Here is a 16,790-nt window from a genome sequence, read left to right on the forward strand (position 1 = left end):
TCAGAACAGTAAATATGATGTTGTATTCTGGTGGGTTTTTTGGTTACTTTTCTTTCTTTCTTTCTTTCTTTCTTTCTTTCTTTCTTTCTTTCTTTCTTTCTTTCTTTCTTTCTTTCTTTCTTTCTTTCTTTCTTTCTTTCTTTCTTTCTTTCTTTCTTTCTTTCTTTCTTTCTTTCTTTCTTTCTTTCTTTCTTTCTTTCTTTCTTTCTTTCTTTCTTTCTTTCTTTCTCTCTTTCTTTCTTTCTTTCTCTTTCTTTCTCTTAATTCAACCTCAAATCCTCCCTTAGACACAGAGGGATAACTGGCATGTTCTAAAGTAACATTAGTTAATTGTTTGCTTGTTTCTGGACAGTTGCTGTTCAAAGAGAGGTGGGTTGGTTGGTGAGGCAGCCTGAGAGGTTGTGTGGTGTTTGGAAAAGGAGATATTGCAGGAGTTGAGAGGTTGCTCTGGCCTGAATTGTTCTTTCTCTTATTTCGTGAACTGAAAGGAAGATTTTTGAAGGGGATATTGTGAGAAATGCAACCCTGGCACTTGGCATGAGGTAAAATGTCCCTCTGAGCCTGAGCTGGGACAGCCATGAACAAATCAGATTTTTTTCTGTTGATGTTGGAACTATTTTACATTTACATGACCTGCTCTGGATGGTGAAACTCAGACACTTGCCAGACCCTCACTTAGCCTCTCCTTTACTCTCACTGTACAACAGGGCAGGGGTGAAAAATAGCCCAGAAAAGCTGATGGGTCAAGATTAAAGACATGGAGATGACTTGCCAGTTACTTTCACAAGCAAAATAGACTTGACTTGCAGAAAAGTAAATTTATTGTTGCCAGTTGAATATAGAGTAGGATGATAAGAAACAAACACAAAACTAGAACCCTTCCCTTCACCCCTCCTTAATCACAGGCCAAAACTGACTCTCTCATTCCCAGCATCTCCACATGCTCCCCCACAGTGGCAGAGTGTGACAGGGAAGGTGGGTTGTGGTCAGTTCATAGTGAGTTGTCTCATCCGGTTCTTTCTGCTCTTCTGTTGCTCAAGTGTGGATCCCACCCCTGGGCTGCAGTCCTTTTGGACACACCATCTCCAGTGTGAGGTCTCCATAGGGTGCAATCCTTCAGGGAACACCCACCCCACCTACACTGGCAGACACTCATCCAACTGGTAATATTGCAAAGAGCAGCAGAAAGAAATGGAAACGAAACTTGAGACAAATCTGTGGTTTAGTCCAGTCATTTCAATCAGCATAAAAGTCAAAGTGTTTGAGGCAGGTTCACACTATTGTTATTGCCCTTTCACATACAGCCCATGTGATGAGAACTCAATGAATTCCTTATTGACAATAATTAAGTCCAATGATTTATATAAGTGAAATGAGAATGATTATTTTAATCATACATATCTGGTTTAAAGAATTTTCATGAAGTTTTCTTCCTTTCAATGGTGCAGAGAGAAATTCTGTATCTTCCACTCTACCTGGAGAGTTGCATTAGAGATTAAAGGACTTGGTTTCTGTCATGACATATCAACATTTTGCATGGGCTCCAGCTCTTTTTACAGTTCTACCTCATGCAAACCTTGCACTTGACACAGGGTAAAATGCTTAGCAATGTCTTTTCCAATTTGGGATTGCTGAAAATCAAAAGAAGGGAATGAACAACAGGAAAAACATACTGAAACACATAAATAAGAAACATCATGGGATTCTCCTCCTTCATTGAAGAAATCAGTGTGGAGGTCAAAGATATAAAGTTGATGGTGTACATTACTAGGAAGGAGAGAATAGATTTCATGGCTTTGATGTGGGCATCCACACTGAGGTCCTTCATGGAGTTTGTCTGCATGTTGCGTTTGTGTCTCCAGAGGGAAAAGAGAAGGAGAAGGGCAGAGAAGATGACTGCCATGAGTGAAGTGACAAATCCAAAGCCATAGATAAAAAAAATAGGGAGAAAACCATCATCCATATTGACAGTCACTTTTGAAAAATTTCCTTGACCAGTGGAATTGTTACAATTCTCTTTACCATCAATGCTGTAGACAAGGATACCATTAGCCAAGGCTAACAGCAGTGATCCCACCAGAAGACAAGGCACAATCCTCTCAATTTTTACTTTGAGGTAGATGAAAAAGCTGTTCCTGAAATTGGCAATTTTTACACAATAAAACCCACAAAGACAGGCTGAAACCCACAAATGAGAACACTCAAAAAAGTTCATAATAAATAAAATTAGTGTATATGTGGGCTGAACATAAAGAAAATGGGGATAAATTATTAAAAGAAAGGAATATAACCATGAGAAGAACAAATACCAAAGTCTGGAGAATCCCAGTAACAGCAAGATCTTTGCATTGGAGTCCAAGCTTTTCTTTTTGATCCAAGCAACACAAAGTACAGAAACAATGAAAGTATTTATCCACATGCCAGCAAACACCTCCAGAGTGACAATGGCCAGAATCGTGGCATCATATGAAGTGACATTTGGTTGGTCTGGAGACTCACAGGCTTCCATGCTCAGAGCTGGGGTGCAGTGCTGTGCTGGACAAGGGGGCTGTTACACCAATGCCAAACACAGGTCAGTGGCTGCTGTTCCCTGAGTGCCACAAATGGCAAGTGGAGCTTTATAGAGGTGCTGGTGGGGAGGATTTTGATGCCACTGCTGTTGAGAGCAGGGCAGGTGCAGGGATGTAAATGTGCTGGGTATTCTGTTACTTGGTGTCAGTGTCACTGTTGACTATTTGAATTTTGGTTCAGGAGGGCTGTGTTGGGTGGCACAAAGAGCAGAGATGTTTTTCTGCAGTGGACAGTGTTATGATTGTGTGCGTAACCCATCTTTGGTCCCTGTCAGACTTCAGGATCTGGTTTCCTCTGTCCCTTGGTTGCTTTCAATGACCAGGTTAGTTTTGGATACAGTCATTCAAAATAATAATTTCTGTTGATAATTACTAATGTTGATGAAGGACAGAGAATTGCCTAAAAGCGTTTTTGATGGAGTTTTCATTTCCTGATGCTGCCTGTGCTCTGTTTTATGTTTTTTTGTAAATGTTTTCTGGTTTTGCTGATAGAACAGGAAACACAGTGTAGGGTTGGATGGTTTTTGTTTGCTTCTTTCTTTCTTTCTTCTTCTCTTCATATGTATGTGAGGAGAAGTTATATCTACAACAACCTTCTGAAGATTGATTTCCTTCCATGGGAGTTTCGTTCAGGCTGAATCTGTTTCCTCTAAAATATATCTTTCTATCTCATTTTATGGTATGGGGAATCCAAGATAATTGGCCCTGGTTATCTCTGTACTCAGGCTATTGTTTGCCTAAGTTCTGGCCAAAGCCATTACCCCTCTATATCAGGTGCACTGCACAAGCATGTTGATGTCATTAAGAACTGGAGAGGAATGGTCTGAGAAACAGCTCCCACAGTTGGAAATTTCCCATTGCCCACTATAACCCAGCTGAAAGCCTGAGAAAATAAGACTTTTCCTTTTGGAATGCCTGTGTTACTTGCATTACATATAGGCTGGTTTTGCCCAGCTGTATGGGCTGCTCTTGTTTCATTTGCTCTGCAGTTTGGCTGATTAATGCCCTTGTTCCTGCTGGCCAAACCGAGCAGCACAGCTCTGCCCCAGCACAGGTCACTCCCAATGTGCCACCTCCAGGGAGCACTGGGGTGCTGAGGAACAGCCACTTCAACTGGTATCAGTGAACCCAGAGAATGTCTGTAGGTGATGAAGGCAGGGAATCCTGATCTCAGGAACCTGCATGTTGATTCCTGAACCCTTCCCACCTTATCACTTCTTAATAGCCCCAGCTCAGTACAAGCAGGGAGGAAATGAAGATATTTTAGCAATAAAAATGTTCAGAGCATCCTCCTTCTTTTATTTTTTTTATTTCCCCTTTTTTTTTGGGGGGGGGGGGCACTCTTTTAAATTTTGAAGAATTCACGATTAAAACCAAACTGTAAATGTGTGTTAAAATCCTATGGATATCAACTCTGTTTACACTTTGGAAATGAGAAAAAATGAAAGCTTCTTTTTAAGCATTATATATATATATAAATGTGTATATATATATTTATACATATATTTACATTTAAATATGCATGAAACTGATATTTGATGCTATTTCTGACAGAGCTGCAGAAAGCCTGAGTGCCTGCCAAATCAGAGCTCTGCAGTAGGAGGAGAAGATTTGCCTTCTCTTGGGCAAGACTTACCCTTGGTGTTTCCATTCCAGATCCTGGCAGTGGTGGGGCCCAGGGAGGGTCTCTGTGAGGAGAGGTTGGTGCTGCACCATTTTAGGCACATGGCAGGGTTTCCTCAAGTGTTGCTGGCAGCAGAGTTTTTACCAGATTGAGACAAAATCCCAAACTTGTAGATGGGCTCTCATGAATGGAGGTGTGACTGTGCTGTGCTCACTCTTGTTTTCTCTCCAGAGCAGAGGTGCAGAGATCCACCAGCAGGACAGGTGGATTGAAAGGAGTCTCCTTAGACAAAAGAGATGAAGAGGGGAAACACAAGGGAGAAGAGCTTGAGACAAACCCAAATTGTTTTGGCTGAGAACAATGTTGCCCTGGAATATACTCGCAATGGCTTCTCTGTGGGAAAAGGAGATCAGAGACACCTTCTGCTCACGGAGGTGCATTAAAGGTTGTTGTCAAAAGGCAGCAGGGTGAAAGCTCAACAGCCCCTTATGGACAGAATCCATGTCCAGCTGGGCTGATGCTACCCTTGACATGATGCTCTGAAGATAATTTTGGATACATCTGAATTCTGCAGAGTTTCGAGAGGCCTCTCATGTTTGGGCTTCACACCTGGCAGACATTTTCCTTCTGGGAGGACAGAAGCCAAAAGAAAAACTGATGAAAAACATGAAAAACACACCTTTGGCAAAAGGTGGGAGGCAAGGTGCCTGCAGACCTGAGTGACATTTCTGGAGACAGAAATGACCAATTCAGGTTCTGTTCTGTTCATACTGGAACTATCTCATGTTTAGAGGACGTGCTGGGGACAGTTGACCTTGGGCACCTGCCAGACCCCCACCCAGCCACTCCTTCCCTCTCACCCATACACTCATCAGGGTGGAAGATAGGTTGGAAAAGCTCATGGGTTGAGATAAAGACAGGGAGACCACTCACCTGGTACTGTCATAGAGAAAACAGACTTGAATTGCAGAAAAAAATTTAATCTATTGCCTGTTGAAACTAGAGTGGGATGATGAGGAAAAAAGACAAATCTAGACCCCCTTTCATCCAACCCTCCTCTTCTGCCTAGGATCAGCTTCACTCCTCACTCCGAGATTTCACCTCCTTCCCTGCATCAGTGCATAGGGACTGGGATAGGTGTTGCTGTAAATTCCTGACAAGTTTTCTCTTCCACTCCTTCTTCCTCATGCTCTTCTCCTGCTCCAGTGTGGGTCTGTGTCAGGGTCAATGGGTTTGACAGCAGGTCTGCTTGGCATGGGTAGATCAGGTTCCTGAAATACAACGGTCTCCTTTAAATTGAAATCCATTCCACCCAGCACAACTTGAGAAGGGGAAAGAATGTCCCAGACTTGGTATTTTGTAGCCCATGTTGTTATTTTAGGTGCCCTTGTGCATCTGCAATGGATCCTGACCCCTGTGTTTCAGCATCTGAATGAATCCACCTGTATGAGGGATCTGAGAGACACCACACAAAAACTGAATTGTTTCCTTCAGAGCTTCATTCAGGCTAAACCTCTTCCATTATCCTTGTCTTTCTTCTTTACCATGGGAAATCTGAGATGATTAGCCTTGGTTGGCTATCTACTTAGGCTATTACTTGCCCAGTCCATCCATAACTCAACTTCAATCTTCAGAAAGTCACAAATGTTTCAGGATTCAGTCCTAGGAACCAAAATAAAAATCTCCTCTGGGCAGGTGTTATGATCTTGTTATGAAGACCTTAATTCAATCCCAAATCCTGCTTGGACACAGAATGAGGGCTGGCATGTTCTTAAGTGGAGTAAGTTATTTGTTTCATTGTTTCTGGGCAATTGCTGTTCATAGAGAGATGGGTTGGTCGGTGAGGCAGCCTGAGAGATCGTGTGGTGTTTGGAAAAGGAGATTTTGTGGTGTTTGGGAGGTTTCTCTGACCTAAATGGTAATTTCTCTCATTTCATGAACAGGAAGGAGGCTTTTTGAAGAGGGTATTTTAAGAAATGCAACCCTGGCACTTGGCATGAGGTGGAATGTCCCTCTCAGCCTGAGCTAGTGAAAGAAATAACCAATTGAAGTTCTGCTCTGTGTTAGGGAAACATTCCTGTGTCTCCATCCAAGAGACACTCTCTCAGGTCCCACACCCAAACCAGAGACTTTCTCTGCTGGGACCAAAGGCCCTTTGCAGAGGCAGCTCCTGTGAGCCCATAGGTGCCCCTCTTGAGCCCCTGTACACACCACACACACAAAGTCAGACCACCTTTCCTTACCAGCTTGACACTGTTTCCCAGAGCAGAGTCTCAAATGTCTGGATCCTTAAAGCAATTTAATCATGGCACAGTAACAAGGAAGCAGCTTGAGCTGGGTTCTCTGAGAAGAGTCTCTCGGTTTGGGCTTTTGCATCCTTCCAGTGTATGCACATGGTATCTGGGGTCTTTCTTCTGAGTCGTTTGCTCCTGCTGTGTCTCTGAGTGTCCTGTCACCAAGCTGGTGCCTCATGTCCCTGGGCCCTTTGTTGTGCAAGGCATTGACACCATGCCTGGGGCTGCCTCCATTTCTCCACAACCTGCAGCTCTCAGTGCAGCTGCAGACTGATCTGGCTGCACCGTGTGTATTCCTCAACACTGGATCTACTTGATGTTTAGAGGCTCCATCATGTTGGGTTAACGTTGGGCACCTGTCAGACTTCACCCATTCACTCCTTCACTCTCACTCCATAACAGCGCAAGGGTGGAAAATAAGATGGAAAACTCACAGGTAGACATAAGGACAGGGAGATCTCATATCAGTTACTGTCATTGAACAAAACAGACTGAACTTGGGGAAAAACAATTGAATTTATTGCTTATTGAAACCAGAGAAGACTGATGAAGAACAAACACAAAACTAGAACACCTTGTCTCCACCCCGCAATGATCCAAGTCTCAACTTCAGTCATTTTCAGATCCTCTACTTCCCCCTCCCTCCCAGCAGCACAGGGGGACAGGGAATGGTAGTTACAGTCAGTTCATTCTGTGTTCTCTCCTTCGCTCCTTCCTCATGCTCTTCCCCTGCTCCCATGTGGGTCTCTTCCATGGGATGCAGTTTTTCAGGATAAGCTGGCTCCAGCATGGGCTCTCCATGAGCTGCAGTGGTTCAGGATACACCCACCCCACCTACACTGCTGTGGGATCATCCAGGGACTGAAGGTGGCCTTTCATGGGCTGCAGGGGCACAGCTACTTCCCGACAGTGCTCTCCATGATCTGCAGGGGAACCCCTTCTCCAGGACATGAAGGAATCTCTCTCTGTGCTTCCCTGGCCCTGTTTGCTGCAGGATTGTTTCTCACAATGTTCCTTACTCCACACTTCCAGGCCTGTTTTCTCCTGTTCTTCAATATATCCTTCCACAGGAGCCAAGAGCATTTGCTGGTGGACTGAGCTGTGTCTTGAAGAGGGTCCTTTGGAGCATCTGCCAGAGGCTTTCCCTGCCATGGGGCAACACTGACTGTGCCTCATGGAGACCCCACAGATCCCCAGCTGCCAGCACTTGGCCCAAGTACCCTGTACATCTGCCTGTGGGTCAATTGGAGGTGAAAGTAGGATGTGATCCCATGCTGCAGGTTGCATACAAACAAGTGAAAGCAGACCAGGAGAGCAGTCACACAGAGCAATCCTGTTCTTGTAGGAAATGGAGCAGTGAGGACACCCAGAACTGGTGTTGGAAAGGGGCTCTGAACCCACCTGTGCACCCCACAGCCATTCCTGCATTGCTATTTGTGCATCAGTGACCACCTGGGGAGAGTGACAGGGATCATCAACATGTTCAACTATCAGCTATCAGCCACTGCCAGACAGTGATATAGCTTATCATGTAACATAAGTATAGAGGCACAACAGAAAGTAATGCAAACTACAATTGAGACAAAACTGTTGTTTAGTTCAGTCATTTCAATCAGTGAATGCGAAAGCATTTGTGACAGGTTTGCAGTATTGTTATTGCCCTTTTGCAGCCAGCTGTAACAGGATGGGTTCTAGGAGATGTTGGGAAGTGAGACAAAAGTGCTGCTCAGAGGTTAGCAAAACAGTATCCTTATTACCAGAAGTGGCTAAGTAATGGGACCCCACTCACCAAGGGGTTACTCATGTAGGTTGTCTTACCAACTCGGGACACTCCCTCAAAGGCAGGGACTACGTCTTCTAGGCATTGGCAGACAGCAAGTGTCCCCACTGTCTTCTTTGGGAAAATACCCACACCCAGAGCACGAGTCCTCTCACCTTTATTCAGCCTGCTGGTGACGTCTACCTAGGGAGGTGTGGCCAGCACCGCCCAGGTAGAGGTCTCAGGCTCTGCCCTCTTTCTTCCTCCTTGCTCTCTCTTCTTCAGCTCTCCTCCAAAGGCTGTCAAACAATAGGAGAGACCCAATATGCAAACTCTGTCTTCAAGGACAAACCCTTCACTTTTATTCCCTAGAACTTGGCAGGAAAAGAATAAATCTTCCACAGGGGGCATGAGCGAAAACACAGAATAAAACGTCAACACTTTTAATTCCCAATTCACCCAGCCCATGTATACAAGGTGAAAATGACTTTGCTACTGACAATTATTAGCTCTAGCAACTATATAAATTAAATGAGAATAGTAATTTATTTAAATCACTATAATATTAGTTCAAAGAGTTGAATGATAGATTCTGAACATCAAATGTGAACATCTGTATCATCTACACTGGCTGGAGAGTTGCACTGGAAAATAATTGACTTGTTTTCCATAGAGAAATAACAACATTTTGCAAGGGTTCCAGCTTTTGTTACATTTTCTATTTCATGCAAACCTTGCACTTCACCCAGGCCGGGATCCTTACTGTGTTTTCCAATCTGGGATTGCTGAAAATCAAAATAACGGAATGAACACCTGGAAAAGCATACAGAAATACAGAAATAAGAAAGATCACATTATCTTGGCCCTTCGTTTCATAAATCAGTGTCAAGATAAAACATATAAAGTGGATATTGCAGATTACAAAGAGGGAGAGAATAGATTTCATGGCTTTGATGTGGGCATCCACACGGAGGTCCTTCGTGGAGTTTGTCTCCATGTTGTGTTTGTGTCTCCAGAGTGAAAAGAGAAGGAGAAGTGCAGGAAACATGACTGCCATGAATGAAGCAGCAAACAAAAAGGCAACGATAGCATAATTAGGGGGCAAATATATATCTATTCCAATATTGGCTTTCCAAATAATTCCTTGGCAGGTCAAATTGTGGTATTTAGAGAGAGCTTTACCAGCAACGTCACAGACAAGGATTCCAATCAACAAGGAGAGAAGCACTGACCCCAACAACAGCCAGGGCACCATCCTGTCAATTTTTACTTTCAGGTAGATGAAAAAGCTGTTCCTGAAATTGGCAATTTTTATACAATAAAAGACAGAAAGACAGGCTGAAACCCACAAGTTGGAACAATTGAAAAAGCTCTCAGCACTCTGAACTAGTGGAAATATGGAGTGAACATAAAAATAATTGGGATAAATTACTTCAAGAAAGTAATTCACCCATGCAAGGCACAAATACCAAAACCTGGAGCATCCCAGAAACAGCAAGATCTTCTCATTAGAGTTCAAGGTTTTCTTTTTGATCCAGGCCACGCAAATCACAGAAACAATCAAAGCATTTATCCACATGCCAGCAAATGCCTCAAAGGTGACGATGGCCACTGTCATGGCATCATATGAGGTGACATTGGATATGTCTGCAGAGTGACAAACATCCATGGTCGGAGGTGGGGAGCAGTGCTGTGCTGGACAAGGGGGCTGTTGCACCAATGCCAAACACAGGTCAGCGGCTGCTGTTCCCTGAGTGTCACTTATGGCAAGAGGAGCTTTATAGAGCTGTTGGTGGGGGGGATGTTGGTGCTGCTGTTGTTGAGAGCAGGGCAGGTGCAGGGATGTAAATGTGCTGGGTATTCTGTTACATGGTGCCAGTGTCTCTATTGACTATTTGAATTTTGGTTTAGGAGTGCTATGTTGGGTGGCACAAAGAGCGGAGATGTTTTTCTGCAGTGGACAGTGTTGTGATTGTGTAAGTGACCCATGTTTGATCCCTGTCAGGGTTGTGGATCTGGGCTCTTCTGTCCCTTGACACCGATGCAGCTGGTGCAGAGCAGAGCAAAGTCAGGGCAGTCACTGTGTTCTTTCATCCCAGAGTCTTGGAGCTTCAAAGTTCATCTAAGATGCTGGAAAACTGGTGTTCCTTTTAATCCTCAACGGGCATTCAAGTCTCTATTAGATTTCCCCCGGTAATGTCTTAAAATTAATCGAGGAACCACACAGTGGTGTGGGTGGGGAGGCTCTGATAGGACAGCTGAATGTTTTTTCTTCCAGGGTTAAGTTAAAACTTATGCAGGAACAGGGTAAAAATCATCACAAGTCCCTGTGCAAGCACTCCAATCTCATCTGCTGGCACTATGAGATATTTTAGGGATGAGACCATGCTGGGTTCCTCCCTCAACTAAATACCCACAAGCTTACAAATGAATTTCTGTCCTGAAAACTCTGAGTTTTTAAACAGGCAAGGTGTGTTAAGCTCTGTAGGGCATCCAGTGCCCTTGGACTCAGGTTAGTATGGGACCTTGCACATCAGATCTTGCACTTCAGGACCAGAGGTACCAGAGAGATCTCAGCTGATGTTGAGGAAAAATTGAAATCATAGCAAATACCTCTATGGCTACAAGAAATGAACCATTAGTAATTTCCCTTCAGAATAACAATGCCCTTTTTTCTGCAGGGCAGAAATGCAACCACTGTGTTATGTGAATATTGATATCACATCTTTTTGCATGTTTTTGTGAAGGCCCTTGTAGATTAGTGGAAAATAACAGAGGAAAACTCATGGGTTGATATAAATGCAGAGAGATGACTCACCAATTACTGTCATGGACAAAACAGCCTCGACTTGGAAAAAATGACTTGAATTTATTGCCACTTGAGAAGAGAGTAGAGTGAGGAGGAACAAAGTAAACTGGAACCTGGTGCCTCCACCCCCTTTCATCCCAGGCTCAGCATCTCTCCTTCATTCCCAGATTCTCCACCTCCTCCCCCACAGCAATGCATAGGAACAGACAATGGGGTTTGCAGTCAGACCATAACCAGCTGTCTCCACTCCTTCTTCCTCACACACCTGTCTCATACTTCAGCATGGGTCTGTCCCATGGGCTGCAGTGCTTCAGGATACACCCTACTGTGTTGTAGTGTCATCCATGGGCCAAAGGTGGATCTCAGCTCCCCCGTGGATTTGTGTGTGGGCTGCAGGTGTGCAGCTGCCTCACCATGGTCCTCTCCATGGGCTGCAAGGGAATGTCTTCACCAGCACATGGAGCAGCCCCTGCCTGTTTTTCCCTGGCCCTGTTTGCTGCAGGAATGTTTCTCACATTATTCTTCCCTCCTCCCTGCTGGGCCATATTTCTCCCCTTTGTTACATATATTTTCCCAGAGGAGCCGAGACCATCACTGGTGGGTTGAGGTGTGTCCTGTGCTTTGTCCATTGGATTGCCTGGATCAGGCTTTCCCTGGCATAGAGCAGCCTTGACCTTGCCCAACTGAGACCCCTACAGAACCCCACTCACCATCATCTGGCCTGAGCACCCTGTCCATCTGCCTTTGGGTCTCTATGGGATGAAAGCAGGATGAGATTCCACCCTGCAGCTTGTACACAAAGAAGTAAAAGCAGACCAGGAGAACAATCAGACTGAGCAAGGAAATCATATCCTTGTAGAAAGTGGGGCAGAGAGAGGATACACAGGGCTGGCATGGGAAGTGGGCTCTTCACCCACCTGTGCACCCCACGGCCATTCCTGCATCGCTGTTTGTATGTCAGTGACCACTTCTGGAGAGTGACAGGAATCATCACGTTCTCATATCAGTTACCAACCACTACCAGAGTGATGCAGATTCTAACATTACGCAGTTATAAACCACTGATGGTGACATCATATCACACAGGAAGAAAGGCACATCACAAAGATATGTAAACCAAAACTGAAATAAACTGGTGTTTTAGTTCAGTTCTTACAATCAATGAATGCCAAAGCATCTGTGACAGGTTTGCAGTACTGTTATTGCCCCTTTGCATCCAGCCCAGGTGCTACAAGATCAGAAAGACTTTGCTATTTACACCAATTTAGCTCCAAGAATTATCTAAATTAATGATAATAATTTAACTCATAATAATATATGTAGAATAGAATTTGAATTACATATTCTTAGCCCCAAAGATGAACCTCTGTATCATCTACACTGGCGGGAGAATTACATTAGAAGTTAATTGAATTGTTTTCTTTAGAGAAATGTCAACATTTTGCAAGGGTTTCTGTTTTTGCTACTGTTCCTTCTTCGTGCAATCCTTGCACTTCACACAGGGCAGAATCCTTAGCAGTATCTTTGCCAGTTTAGGGTTGCTGAAAATCAGAATAAGGGAATGAAGACCTGGAAAAACATATTAAATTAAGCGGATTGGAAACATCATGTCAGTTTCATTGTTCATTGAATAAACAAGGATCAAAATCAAAGATGTAAAATTGATGCTGTTCATTACTAAGAAGGAGAGAATAGATTTCATGCCTTTGATGTGGGCATCCATGCTGAGGTCCTTCACAGAGTTTGTCTGCATGTTGTGTTTGTGTTTCCAGAGAGAAAAGAGAAGGAGAAGGGCAGAGAAGATGACTGCTGTGAATGAAGTGGCAAACACAAACGCAATGAGAAAGCAATTAGAGAGAAAATGTTCCTCTATTCTTATATTTGCTTTTGAAATCATTCCTTGGCCGGTCAAATTGAAATTTTTATAGAGAGCTTTACCAACGATGTCGTAGAGAAGGATTCCAATCACCAGGGAGAAAAGCTCTGATCCCAACGAGACCCAGGGCACCATCCTGTCAACTTTTATTTTCAGGTAGATGAAGAAGTTATTCCTGAAACTGGCAATTTTTATACAATAAAAGACACAAAGAAAGGCAGAAACCCACAAATTGGAACACTCAAAAAAGCTCTGAGCACTATGAGCTAGCTGAAAGAGGTAGTGAACAAAAACATAATTGGGATAAATAAGTGCAAGAAAGGAATTTACCTATGCAAAGCATAAATTCCAGAACCTAGAGCATCCCAGTAACAGCAAGATCTTCTCATGAAACTTCAAGGTTTTCTTTTAGACCCATGCAACACAAACAATGAAAGTGTTTATCCACATGCCACCTCACAGGTGTTAATGGCCATATCTGCGGCAGCACGTGAGGTAACATTGGATTGGTCTGCAGAATGACAAACTTCCATGGTTGGAGCTGGGGAGCAGTGCTGTGCTGGACAAGGGCAATGCTACACCAGTGCCAAACACAGGTCAGTGGCTGCTGTTCCCTGAGTGTCACAAATGCCAAGAGGAGCTTTATAGAGCTGCTGGTGGGGGGATGTTGGTGCCGCTGCTCTTGAAAGCAGGGCAGGTTCAGGGATATAAATGTGCTGGGTATTCCGTTACTTGTTGTTGGTGTCACTGTTCACTTTGAATTTTGGTTCAGGAGGGCTGTGTTGGGTGGCACAAAGAGCAGAGATGTTTTTTCTGCAGTGGAGAGTGTTGTGATTGTGTGAGTGACCCATATTTGATCCCTGGGTTCTTCTGTCCCTTGGTCACCTTCAATGACCAAGTTAGATAATTGCTGCAGTTGATAGAGGTCAGAGCACTGGCCTGTGTGAATTTTCATTTCCTGATACTGCCTGTTCCCTGCTTTATGCTTTGTTGTGAGTTTCTTCTGCTTTGTTGATAGAACAGGAGACATGGTGTGAGGTTGGGTGGTTTTTGTTTGCTTCTGTCTTTCTTTTTTCTTTCCATATATATGTGAGGAGAAGTTACTTCCATAACAACCTGTCTGAAGATGCACTGTCTGTGCTGGGACTGTGCTTGTACAGGAACATTACATGGAAATGTTACACCAGCAGGACCAAACCACAGCTGAAGGTTGGGCTCAGCTCTGTGTGAGTAATCTAACACCTATACAAAGAACATAAAGGTATAAATCAGAGTCTCAAAGACTGGTTTTTCAATGAGTGGAATGTGTGGATTGGATGCTTGAAGCACAGCTGTCAGCTTTTCATTCAAATGCAACCCATCACTCATGAAGGGGAAAGAGTCTCACAGTCTCTCTATTTACCGTTCCATGTGCATATTTTGGATGCCCTTTTGCATCTCAAATGGAAACAGAACCCTGTGTTTCTGCACCTGGATGGACACACAGCTGTGTTGGGACTGGAGAGACATCACAGAGAGACTGAATTGCTTGGTTCAGGCTGAACCTCTTCCCTCTTCAGAATCCCTTTCTTTCTCATTTTATGACATGGGGCATCCCAGATGATTAGCCTTGGTTAGCTCATTTCTTAGGCTGTTGGTTGCCTAAGTTCTGGCCAAAGCCATCACCCCTGTATATCAAGGGCAATGCACAAGCATGTTGATGTCACTAAGAGCTGGAGAGGAATGGTGTGAGAAACAGCTCCCACAGAGGGAAATTTCCCATTGTCCAGCTGAAAGCCTGAGGAAATAAGACTTTTCCTTATGGAATTGCCTGTGTTGCTTGCATTACATATAGGTTGGTTTTGCCCAGCTCTGCATGCTGTTCTTATTTCTTTTGCCCTTGTTCCTGATGGAAACTGGTATCAGTGAACCTGGTGGAGGTCTCTAGATGATGAAGGCAGGTAAACTTGATCTCAGGAACCTGCATGTTGATTTACAGCACTCTTCCTGCCTTATCTCTTATTAACAGCTGCAACTCAATAGAAGCAGGGAGGAAATTAAGATATTTGACCAATAAAAATGTTAAGAGCATCCTCCTTATTTTTTAATTTTTTAAAATAAATTTTGGGCACTCCTTTAAATTTTGAAGAATTTAGGATTAAAACCTAATAGTAAATGAGTCTAAAAAGCCTATGACTGTCTTCTGTTCTTACACTTCAGAAATGAGAAAAAATTAAAGCCTCTTTTTAAGGTCTCTCTCTCTCAAACATGTGTAGATATATATTTATATTTATACATAGGTATATTTCTATATTTATGAGACTGGTATTTGATACTCTTTCTGACAGAGCTGCAGAAATCCTGAGTGCCTACCAAATCAGAGCTCTGCAGTAGGAGGCAAGTGTTTGCCTTCTCTTGGACAAGACTTACCCTCGGTGTTTCCATTTCCAGATCCTGGCAGTGCTGGGGCCAGGAAGGTCTCTGTGAGGAGAGGTTGGTGCTGCACAATTTGGGGTGCATGGTAGGGTTTCCTCAGGTGTTGGTGGCAGCAGAGTTTTAGCCAGACTGAGACAAAATCCCTGACCCTGTTGTTGGGCCTCATGAATGGAGGAGTGACTGTGCTGTGCTCACTTGTCTTGGGTTGAGCTGGCAAATCGCCAACTGTCCAACTTGTTTTCTCTCCAGAGCAGAGGTGGAGAGCAGAGACTACTGCAGGACAGGCGGATTGAAAGGAGTCTCCTGAGACAAGAGACATGAAGAGTGGGAACACAAGGGAGAAGAGCTTGAGACAAGCCCAAATTGTTTTGGCTGAAAACAATGTTGCCCTGGAATATACTCGCAATGGCTTCTCTGTGGGAAAAGGAGTCAGAGAAGCCTTCTGCTCACGGAGGTGCATTAAAGGTTCTTGTAAAAAGGCAGCAGGGTGAAAGCTCAACAGCCCCTTATGGACAGAATCCATGTCCAGCTGGGCTGATGCTACCCTTGACATGATGCTCTGGAGATCATTTTGGATACACCTGAATTCTGCAGAGCTTCAAGAAACCTCTGATGTTTGGGCTGCACACATGCCATACATTCTCTCTCTGGGAGGCCAAGAGCCAAAAGAAAACCTGCTGAAAAGCATGAAAAACACACCCTTGACAACTGGTGGGAGGCAAGGTGCCACTCTATGCCTGAGACAATGACAGAAATGACCAATTCAGGCTCTGCTCTGTTCTTGCTGGAACTATTTCATGTAAAGACGACCTCCTGTTGAGAGTTAAGCATGGGCAGCTGCCAACCCCACCCATCTCCTCCTTCATTTTGTTCCAATACAGAGGGGGGCTGGAAAAGGCGGTGGAAAAGCTCATGATTGGGATGAAGACAGGGAGATGACACGCCAGGTACTGTCATGGAGAAAACAGACTCAAATCAGGAGAATAATTTAATTTATTGGTTATGAAAAACAGAGTAGGGTGACTAGGAAGAAGCACAAACTTCAAACCACTTTCCCCCCTTCTTTTTGCAGTTCAAAATTCACTCCTGTAGTCTTTGTTTCTCTTCCCCCTCCTCTGCAGCTGCACAGTGGGGTGGGGAATGGGGGTTGCAGTGAGTTCATGATGAGTTTTCTCATCCAATCCTTCCTCCTCTTGCTCTTCCACTGCACGGGTGTGGATCCCACCCACAGGCTGCTGTCCTTTGGGATTTTCTGTCTCCAGAGTGGGCTGTCCATAGGCTGCAGCTCTTCAACATACACCCACCCAGCTACACTGTGGGGCACACAGTGATACAGCTGATAATGTTACAAAGAGCAGAGCCACAGCAGAAAGAAATGTAAACCAAAAGAGAGAGAAACCTTTTGTTTAGTTCATTCATTTCAAACAGAAAATATCAAAATGT

The 16,790-nt window shown here is 44.0% G+C and overlaps 2 protein-coding genes and 1 pseudogene across 2 annotated transcripts; all 3 read right to left on the reverse strand.

Moving 5' to 3' along the window:
- Positions 1 to 1,561: 1,561 nt before the first annotated feature.
- On the reverse strand, positions 1,562 to 2,509 carry LOC139668230 (taste receptor type 2 member 110-like). Its single transcript, XM_071547753.1, has one exon. The coding sequence runs from the start codon at positions 2,507 to 2,509 to the stop codon at positions 1,562 to 1,564; it is 948 nt and encodes a 315-aa protein (XP_071403854.1).
- A 6,456-nt stretch (positions 2,510 to 8,965) lies between these two features.
- Positions 8,966 to 9,916, reverse strand: LOC139668231 (taste receptor type 2 member 2-like). The gene has a single exon (XM_071547755.1). It carries the CDS (start codon positions 9,914 to 9,916, stop codon positions 8,966 to 8,968), a length of 951 nt encoding a protein of 316 aa, XP_071403856.1.
- A 2,602-nt stretch (positions 9,917 to 12,518) lies between these two features.
- Positions 12,519 to 13,465, reverse strand: LOC139668535 (taste receptor type 2 member 9-like; annotated as a pseudogene).
- Between the last annotated feature and the right edge of the window lie 3,325 nt (positions 13,466 to 16,790).

This window comes from Pithys albifrons, chromosome 2, assembly GCF_047495875.1.
Source record: "Pithys albifrons albifrons isolate INPA30051 chromosome 2, PitAlb_v1, whole genome shotgun sequence".
In the NCBI taxonomy this organism is placed as follows: Eukaryota; Metazoa; Chordata; class Aves; order Passeriformes; family Thamnophilidae; genus Pithys; species Pithys albifrons.